This window comes from Micromesistius poutassou, assembly GCF_964030765.1.
Source record: "Micromesistius poutassou genome assembly, chromosome: 6".
In the NCBI taxonomy this organism is placed as follows: Eukaryota; Metazoa; Chordata; class Actinopteri; order Gadiformes; family Gadidae; genus Micromesistius; species Micromesistius poutassou.
The window spans coordinates 13,135,548-13,146,032 of NC_140276.1; the positions used below are offsets into that span (position 1 = coordinate 13,135,548).

Below are 10,485 nucleotides of genomic sequence, written 5' to 3' on the forward strand. Positions count from 1 at the left end.
CATATCCCCATATATCCTCCATATAAGTTTGGCCGCGACTGAGTGGCACTGAATGACAGTAGGAGCCGGTGCTCGTGTAAAAACTGCTTCATCAAGCTTTTCGCTGTCATCTATTTTGGTAAACGTACATTTATTCCAACACACATTCCAGTTTGAAGGGAGAAAATCCATACCAGCAATCGTCAGCAATTGTCCTAACAGACAATTGTGAGTGTGGTGCGTGTGCATGTGTGCGTGTGTGTGTGTGTGTGTGTGTGTGTGTGTGTGTAGATCATATTAATGCCTCTGTGTGTGTCTGCGTGTGTGTGTGTATAGTAGTTGCCAACAAAATGAGCGAAGGAAAATGCCTCTAGAACGGCCTATAACTTATTTACACAGGACAAGCCTCTACTGAATCATCCCAGAGCAATAGAGAGGACAAAGAGCTACAGAACCCATTACTGAACAATCATCAGACACATATAGCATCGCGCGCAGGCCCCCTACCATAAGACGGCCAGCTTCTTCTCAGGGAGACTCGCTGTGTGGCTGGCGAAATTCTTCAACCTCAGAGCGTACCTGTGCGGAGAAGAGGAAGAATGTGAGAACAACGAGCAGAGCGGACAAAGGGAGTGTGAGTGGGCGGGCGGAGGTGAGGAGGAGAGACGACCCGAGGGTGATGGAGGGAGCGTGACGGCGCAGGGGAGCTCGGTTTCGCACCGCTCAGGGTGGAGGAGCCGAGGGAGGAGGGTAATTCGTCCGGTAGAACACGACATGCTGGCCAGATCTGCTCTTCTTCTGTGGTCACACACTGAAATCATAATCTCAGGTGTGCCCTCGCACGAGCACCTCGGCCAACTTCCTTTCGAACAGCCAAGCGGCACAAAGAAAAGTGTGTGCTCACAAACACACACTCTTCCCTCACAGCCGGCCTGCGCTGGTTTCACATAGAGTTTTGGATCCCTCGTTTGTTTCTGGGTCATCGGTGTGGATATATTTGTTGTACGTCATGCCATTATCGTTGAGCAAGGGTTGCATCCAACGGATCCAATCGCTCCACCTTCACATACAGACGACCATCCATCTATCTCTTCAACGTCCATCCACCCATCCCTCCATCCTCTCCATCGGTCCATTCATCCGTCCATCATCCGGACAAATGTCCATCTGTCTCCCATTCCAACATCCGTCCATCCATTCCCTCATCCCTTCCTCATCCATCCATCCCTCACTCCACACTGCTGTCGATTCATTCATCCATCCGTCCCTCACTCCACACTTCTGCCCATCCATCCATCCATCCATCCATCCCCCCCCCCCCCACCTATCTGCCCGCCCCTCCTACCTGATGAGCTCCACTGTCTCAGAGTACATGGTGTAGGGGGACTTGGCCTCCAGGGGGTCCCGCTCCATGGCGTTCCCACACTCGATGAAGGAGAGGGCGCCATCAGCATAGTTCACTGCCTTCCCAAACTTCTCCATCTGCACGTGGGGGGGGGGGGGGAGACACGGAGAGCAACAGAGGGAGGAGGGAGGGAGGAAGAGAAGGAGAGATGAAGGAAGGAAGGAATAGAAGGAAGGGAAGGGGAAGAAGATTAAAAGGAAGAAGGAAAAGGAGGAAAGAAGGAATGATAAGAGAGGAATGTAGAAAGAAAATAAGAATGAAAGAAAAGGAAAGTAAAGAGAAAGGAAGAAAGAAAGAGTGATGAAGAAATGAAAGGAGGGAGAAAGAGGGTATGAAGAGAGAGGAGGAAATAAGGAAAGAATATCAGAGACAAGAATTAATTAATAAAGAATGTTTGAAAGAAAGAGAGGAACTGGGAGTGAGATGGCCAATCAGTTTGAGGAAAGAAATAGAAAACAGAGTAATGCAAATTGAAAGTTAAACATAGATAAACCCCACGAGTGTGGGGGGAGAGCTTGAGCAGGGAGTTGATAGAGCACTTAGGAAAACGCTGGGAGACAATGGATGTATGTCTCTGTATGTGTGTGTGTGTGTGTGTGTTTGTGTGTGTGTGTGTGTGTGTGTGTGTCCTTTATGCGTGTTTGAGGAGGAAATAACGAATAAGCAACGTCTTTACAACGTTGGGTACAAAACCCGCAATCTCCTATTTGGATAATCCCCAACTAAGATCCACATCCCGGAGATAAATCTGCGGAAAAAGTGCTCAAAGAAAGACAAATAGCGAGTTTAATAAATCTCATTTTATCGTGCAGGGGAAATCTGATAATCTGTCTGATATTGAATAATCTTGCCAGCGTCATCAGTCCTTGAACGCGATCCTCAGAGGAAGGAGACAAATGGAGCAATAAATAACCTGAATTATACCGTGCCATGCTTTCCAAGAAATCAATTTTCATTTGACGGAGGCAATGGGTGTAAACACAGAGGCGCTCACAAAAACAAAAGGTGCGTGCATGAATTCTCTAAAAAAACATGAAGGCAGAAACTATGTGTGTGTGGAATGTCTGGGCGTGCATAGGTGTGTGAGTGAGTTAGTGAGTGAGTGGGTAGGTGTAGTTAAATGTGTGTGTGGTTGAATGCGTGTGTGTGTGTGTGTGTGTGTGTGTGTGTGTGTGGGTGTTTGTGTGTGTGTGTCCTTACCAGAGCATCAGCTTTGTGCTTGAGTCTCTTGGCTTCCTGCATGTAGAAGTCTGCGCTGTAGACACTGGAAAACAACACATGAACACATGAATGTAGAGCAGCATGTAGAGCAGCGCAATGTTGGCAGTGTGAGTTTACACTTGAATGTAGAGCAGGTCCACGTTATAAAGGGTGCTAGACCTGGTTGGCGGCGTGAGTTCACACGCGCTCAGTACTGACCTGTCACTAAACGCCAGCTTGGGTCGGCCCGGTTCCGAGACCTCCAACAGCGGTTCAGAAAACGCCGTCTCCGCCTCCGAGGTCCCGTTGGCATGGTAACCGTCTCCGCAGGGCTTGTGGCCATAGCTTTCCACCTCCTGCCGGTGAGCAGGTACAGGTGAGTAGGTACAGGTGGAGAGGTACAGGTGAGTAGGTACAGGTGGAGAGGTACAGGTGAGTAGGTCAGTGTTGTGCAAGTTCACACTTCACATGAACTAGTTCAAAGTTCAGTTCATACAAAAGAAAATGAATAAATTCACGTTCACAATTCACCAATTCAGTTTTGAACTAGTTCAAGTTCAGTTCATTAACAGTTCTTTTAGAAACCGAAGAAAAACTGTTGGAGTGAGGATTCTGTGCTTATCTTTTAAATGAATCCTCTCCATTACCTGCTGCCCATCAGTACAATCTCAAATTGTTGTGGATATTATTTGTAAACCTGTTTCATTCATCACAACTAAGGCAGTAACTCTTATTACTAATTCTATTTAATAAACATGTCATCTGGACCTAGCATCAGAATGTCACAAAATCTGAACTAGTTCAAGTTCAAGTTCTTTAGTTAAAAATCTGTTACGTTCAGTTCAAAGTTCATAGAAAAATGAACTTGTTCAATGAAGTTATTTTGAACTAGTTCATGCACAACACTGGAGTAGGTAGAGGTGAGTAGGTAGAGGTGGAGAGGTACAGGTGAGTAGGTACAGGTGAAGAGGTAGAGGTGAGTAGGTAGAGGTGGAGAGGTGAGCGACATCAAGGTATTTTTCATATTCATATCCATATCCATACTTCATATTCCTGGCCTATGCCAGGAATATGAAGTATGGAGTCCTTTTGTAAATTGGAAGCAGTATTAATAGTTGACAATAAGTCCTGAAATGGTTTACAAATCACAATACAAATCACAATATCACGCATAAGCATTAAAATCTCTCGTTTAGTTACATTCAGTCCATATCAATAGGTATGGTGTAAGCTGTAAATGATGGCTTTTATCATAGCTTCGGCAATAAAATGAATAATCTATAAATGTAAAATGTAAATTTGTCTGTCAAATCACAAAGTAGTTTAACGTGTCGCATGTCCCTTTGTCATGTGAAGCATGACTCAAAGTAGTATAATAATAAATAATAAATAGATAAAACTACACCTGCTGGTTATAGCAAGCAAGCTGTGTTATGCAACTAGATAAAACTACACCCGCTAGTCAGCTGAAGCTTGCTGTGTTATGTGGCTAGATAGAACTACACCTCTCAGTTAAACAAAGCTAGCTGTATTATGTGGCTAGGTTATGGTGACCAGATTTCTGAAATAACAAACGGGGACATTGGTGTTTTTGCCATCTATATATCAATGAAATATCTGATGGTATTATTTCTGGGGAAATAAAAGGAGGACATTTTGACATTTTGCCTGTTCTTAAATGTAGTGCTGCACTAAATGATTGGGCAGTGACCTAAAAGCCCTATAGTTATCTTTGATGTGTTTTAAGCTTTGATAAACCAGCCAAAAATAATCCAAAGTAGCTCCTCTAATACAGAATTGTTGTGTATTGTATTGTATTTATAGTCTGTTGTTCATGGTCCACCGTGCCTGTGTATGGAATAATGTCAATGATAGTCCCCTTCTGAGCGAGGTCACCTCCCAGCCTATCAGAGAGACCCATCACCAGCCGTCTTAAAATGAATATTCATGAGCAAGCTAGAACCTTTGCCATTTAAAAATGTATACAAATGTCTTTTCAATCCTTTTTGAACGGCGGGGCCATAAGCAGGGTCAGCGCCAGCCAGGGACGTCTTGTCACCTTAAGCTGGACACAACTAACCTTATACTTAGCTAGCTGTGTTATGTGGCTCGATAAAACCACACGCACGCACGCACGCACACACGCGCACACACACCCACACACACCATAATGACGTGACAGACATAACCATGGTTATATTGACAGCTACGCCTCAGCTAGTTATGCAAGAATAAGGACTAATATCAGCCGCTCACTACCTTCACGTTCCCTCTCACGGCCTAATAGGATTAATCAGACAGACAACTCAAAAAACGTCAAGGTTGGTGCGTCGTTAAACCTCGAGTGATTAAATCCGTTTCAACACGCCGGTTTTGTGAGAGAATGCGGGCTGAGACAAAGAACTCACGCTGCTGCTCTTGGCCTTGACCTCGGCCCTCCGGTGCCTGTGTGAGGAGGAGGAGGAGGAGGAGGAGGAGGAGGAGGAGGAGGAGCTGGTCTCCTGGCCGAGGGAGGGCCCCACATCACAGGTGCGCTTGCGAGAGAGCGGCGGAGGAGGAGGAGGAGGCGGCGGCGGAGGGGGAGGAGGAGGAGGAGGCGGGTCGTCGGACAGCGGGGTCAGGAGCGGGGGGAGGAGCTTGTCATCGCGGCGCCGAGACTGCTTCCTGTTTAGAGAGCTGAGGGATGGACGCACGGAAACACGCGCACGCACGCACATACACAAACACAAACACACGCGCAAAACAAACACATATGCACGCACGCACAAACACACACACACACAGACACACACACACATTAATAAACAAACCTCCATGCGTCGGAGGCAAGCGCAAGCACAGGGCACCGCCGCAGCGAAACGTTGTTTATCGCCGCCCGCCATCATCTGTGTCAGACTGCGCATAATGAGGCCCGCGCTTCCAAATCTTGAAGAAGCAAACCTGCCGCGTCTCTGACCTTTAAATTATTGGCTCCGCCTGCAGCCTCCTCGTGCTCCCCCATTATGTTCACGCGCTCCTCGCCGCCAACGCATTATGCTCTCCGTTCAGATGCGCCACGTCGCGGCCCGGCGGGGAGGATAAACAACGTGATATCAAACCGGAACGCGCGCGCACACACACACACACACACACACACACACACACATACGTCGTTGAGCGCAGCGATCAAGCCCTGAGGTTTAATTAGAGGGCCGCCTTGGCAGATGCCGCCGGCGGCGGCAGCGGCGGCGGCGGCATCAAAAAGCGGGGCTGTTCCCGTCAGACGCGGGGGGAAGCACGTGATGACCTTATTCACGCGGGGCGCGCGCCGCTCATCACTGTAACTCCTTAGCAGGCGCCCGGCGAACGCCAAGGTTATCTGTCAGATGTTTAAACAGCAAAAAGTTGTTAACAACTCCCGAACACTGGCTGGTGGTGGCGCCGCGCCACCCTGTCTGGCTCGCCCCGGTGCCGGTCGAGATGTGTGTGTGTGTGTGTGTGTGTGTACGGCGTCGGAATCAATTCCCGATTCACAAGGAGACACACACACACACACACACACGCACACACACGCACGGTGGAGTCCCCCGCAGTGTGTCAGATCAATGTGAGGCAGAGGACGCCGGGGCGCCATTGCGCCGTGTGGCGTTCCTGAACCGGCGGGGCGGGCCCGCGTCAAGACTGTTTAAAGGAGAGTTTGTAATTGTGCATCCGCTCGCTCCTGAAATGATCTCAAATGACTGTAACGCGGCACCGCGCGCTGCTTACGCCTAACCGCATTACGCTAATGACTCTGCAAGCACTCCACTCCGTCTTTTGTGCGCTGGATTGCCCTTTCCTGCTGATATCTAATATTGTTGTGACTCTCCTGTTTTAGCAACAGCACAGATATTGTTGTTCCCCCCCCCCCCCCCCCCCACTCCTCCCCCCCGCCTCCCCCCCCCCCCCCCCCCGCTCTCTCCATGGGGGCCGGCTGTGGGAGGGAAAGTGCTGAGGCTGCACTAGGACGCCCCGGGCCCCTACACTGGTGATCACACACACACACACACACACACACACACACACACACACACACACACACACACACACACACACACACACAGTACAGCTGCTAATTAGTCTTTGTCTCTGGGTATGTGTGTGTCCGTGTGTGTATGTGTGTCTGTGTGTGTACGTGTGTCTGTTTGTGTCTGTGTTAGTGTGTGTGTCTGTGTGTGTGTGTGTGTGTCTGGGTATGCTCCTATTTGTGTCTTATGTTGGCTCCTCTGTAATGAATCTGTGTGCGTGTATTTTTACGAGTTTGTATCTATGTGCCTGTGGGCGTGCATGTGTGTTATTTAATAGTGCATGTATTTGCTGGCATACACATCAACATGCTTTGCCTTCTAGATGCCCTTGTGAGTATCTATTGATGTGTGTGTGTGTGTGTGTGTGTGTCTGGAAACAGCCAGGACATGCGGTGTCGGCGAGTGACACGAAGGTCTTAACCTAGGACACGTCCCTCATCTTTTCTCTCCCCTCCTTGCATCTTCCCTTTGAAACTGTCAGAAAAGGACCCATTAAAAAAATAAAGAAATAAATGCACAAACGCTAACACAGTCGCTGTCACCACGAGGCGGATTTACGGAGACAGCCCCGCATAATCTCCTTTTAAATAATTCAAATGGAAAGCAGGGTTTCTGGCGGTTTCGGGTCGTTCTTCAGTCACAAGTCATCTTTTCCCGCCACCTCCGTCGCCCTATTAAAAAATGGAAGCCCCCTCGTTTGAAAACAACACACTGAGGAAATAATCGACACATATAAAGGGGAAGGTTTCCTTCGGCCCTCAGCGGTCGGAGGCAGGGGAGCGGGCCAGCTGGGACCGCTCTGCTCTGGAAACAATGAGCCGCAGCGTTTGAAACGTTCCCCCGGTGCCTTTGAATATTCATGGAGGAGGGGTCGCAAAGAGTGACCCTTGAACCCTGTTGTGAGCATCATGCCTTTCTGCCGTTGGTGGAAGACTGAACAAAGACAAATATCAGGCATGCATTTTATTATGTGATGTTTTTATTTATAATTTATTGTAATTAATTATATTCTCCTGGGTTCCTTATGAACAAAAATACAAGGAAAGAATGCTTAGTTTACCTCGAATGAGATTTTGTTTTCAAAGAAATAGAATTACGTGTTTGTTAATGAAACGCATATGTCCCTTTCAGTTTCGTTCACTCTAGAACGCCAGGGACGTGCAGACGTGAAGAAACATGTGAAACGGCCGTCTATCTCACACTCTTTACCGAGTGTGCAGGACTTACCCCGTGGAGCCGTTCTTGTGTGCGTGTATGGGGGAGATGCAGGGCGGGAGGAGCTGGCAGTCTTTGTCCAATCGGAGCCTCTTGCTGCCATTGATTGACGGCTCGCTGTGGTCCGACTGGGGATTGCAAATTGCAGGAAAAGAGAAGAGAAAAACAAAACAACGTTAAGATAACGAGGCAAACAGGAAGACGACGATGCATCTGAATCCTACGGAAGAGGATTCGGGCCACACATAAGAAAAAAAATATTGAGTTCTGACTTTATTCTCAGAATTCTGACTTAAAGTCAGAAATCTTTTCTTTCTTCTCTTTCAAAATTTTTTATTTTCTTATGTGTGGCCCTGATCCTCTTCCGTAGGATCCGGTGGGGATCCAGAGAGATCCCTTCCACCTTCCTTCCTTCCCGTCCCCACCTTGTGTTTCCTCTTGCTCTTGCTGCTGTGCTTCTCTGTCGGGGCGGCCGAGGTGCTGCCGGCCGCCTGCCTCTTGTGTTTGCTGCTGTTCTCCGCCTTCTCCGCCCGTCTGGGGGGCCAGACGGGCGGCGCGGGGCCCTGCTCCTGGGCGGGGGGGTCATCGCGGCCCCCCGAGAGTTGGCACGGCTTCTCCTTGTCCCGGGTCCCAGCCCGGTCCCTGTCTCGTTCCCCCGGCGCCGTTCGCTCCCGCCCCTCCTCTCGCTCGCCCTGCCTCTCTCTCGGCCTCTCTGGCTCCTGTGCGGCTCGCTCTCTCTCCTCCTCCTCCTGCCTCTCTCTCTGCACTGCCCGGCCCGCCTTCTCCCTCTCCTTCGCCCCGGGGGGCCACTCCCTCTCCTCCTGCTTCTGCCTCTCTCTGTCCCTCTCGCCGGCGCCCAGCCGCTCCTTCTCACCCCCCCTCAACCTCACGCCCTCCCCCTGCCTCTCCCTCTCCTTCTCTCCCTCCCTCTCCCTCGCCCCCCCCGCCCTCGACCTCTCCCCGGGCCCCGGCGCCCCCCCGGACCCCGCCCCCTGGCCGGGCACCCTGCCGAGCAGGCTCAGTTCAATCTTCACCCAGAGGCTCTGGTTCTCGGGGGGCTCCCGGAGAGGGGAGAGGGGCAGGTCGTGCCCCAGGGTGGGAGGCGGGGACCGGGGATCCGGGTCCTTGCACTGCTTCCCCCTGGACCCCCCGGGGTCCGGCACCGAGGGGCCGAACGACCCGCTCAGGTCTGGGAGGTTCAGGGACAGACAGCCGCCACTAGAGGCGCCGGTGCCGCTGCTGCTGCTGCTGCTACTGACGTTCTTACTGCTGATGCCGCCGCTCGCGGCAACGCTGACCGCCACGGCGCCGCCGTCGTCTTTGACCCGGAGTCCTTTGCCCACAAACACCCCCTGACCGCCGCCGCCGCCGCCGCCAGGGGCGGGGGGGCAGGGGAACGAGGGCGCTAGCGAGTGTGCGTGGGCGTTAGCGACCGTCGCCGCGCTCTGGGGCGCGCGCGGCGCGGCGGGGAGTTTGGCCCCGCCCTCCGGGTCGGAGTGACACTCCGGCGAGGAGGAGGAGGAAGAGGAGGAGTCGGTGTCGATGAATTCCCGGGACTTTGGCGTGATTTTGCTGCTGGGCCCGCGGTGCTTGCGCTTGTCCTGCGAGGGAGGAACGATGGACGAGGGAGAATGTGAGTTTCAGGAGTCGGACGAGAGGGTGTCTTTTTTATTACAGATTGCTGCCCCGGAGTCCAAGTGGGTTCTTTACAGTTTTGTTTGTTTTCTCCCTGTCTTACTTTCTGGGGCTGGAAGGCCTGGAGCTCGTGACTCACTAACACCAGAGCATTCTGCTCAGTGGGCTTTTGTTTCTGCGGGTAATGTATTCATAAAACCGCAGAGCGTTAACTTGTTAAAGAATCACAACAGTGTCTATGCCTGCTCGCTCGCTGTCTGTCTTCCAGTGGAGCAATGATGAAAACTAGCAGGCGTTTAGACAGTAATACAACAATAATCATTTCCATTTTCGTGTAATTCAGTTTTATGACTCCTTTTAGTTTCATGACCAATTACCAAGAGACTGAGGGATGCATTATGGGATACATAGACAGCAGCAAGCTGCGGTCTTGCACGAAGTTTGGTATCTGGTTTGATGGTTTTTTATACTTTGAGTGTCTGTCAAAGTTGATACAGCAGTGTAGTTTTAAAGGGCGGGATACGATGATTACGACTCACTGATAGAGCTGTAATGCTAATAGAAGAGACACAGAGGTCGAGATTACATTGTATGTTCTCATGAAGAGTCTGGGCTTGTTTCTTGCGAGGTGTTTGTTTTCGGGTAAATGTGGGATTGTTTGAGCCCAATTGTGCAGCACTATTTGTCGTTATGTTTCTTTCATTGTTCCCACCTGATCTACAAAAGCAGTTTTATGGTAATCCCAAGCAAAGTACCTAACAAATAATTTAACTTGTAAACATGTTAAGCACTGCAGGGTATATTATGAGGTAGATCCTTTGAGCACAACACACACACACACACACACACACACACACACACACACACACACACACACACACACACACACGCACACACACCATTCTAAACAATCATGTTTGTCTCAGAATCGAAAATACAAAAGGGTGTTGTTGCCATTTTAACACCCCTCCCTCCCTATCTCCTCCTCCCTCCCCCCCCCCCCCC

At 50.3% G+C, this 10,485-nt stretch overlaps 1 protein-coding gene across 1 annotated transcript in view; it reads right to left on the reverse strand.

The window, feature by feature from the left end:
- The window catches only part of LOC311345240 (uncharacterized protein), a gene marked incomplete at both ends in the record, with an annotated part of 34,417 nt that overhangs the window by 3,244 nt on the left and 20,688 nt on the right, over positions 1-10,485 (reverse strand). The window contains 7 exons of the mRNA XM_084469613.1: positions 487-558; positions 1,325-1,461; positions 2,585-2,648; positions 2,804-2,940; positions 5,107-5,260; positions 7,858-7,973; positions 8,271-9,446. Of these exons, the coding sequence (XP_084325739.1) occupies positions 487-558; positions 1,325-1,461; positions 2,585-2,648; positions 2,804-2,940; positions 5,107-5,260; positions 7,858-7,973; positions 8,271-9,446 (1,856 nt within the window). The remainder of the gene's footprint in view (positions 1-486; positions 559-1,324; positions 1,462-2,584; positions 2,649-2,803; positions 2,941-5,106; positions 5,261-7,857; positions 7,974-8,270; positions 9,447-10,485) is intronic.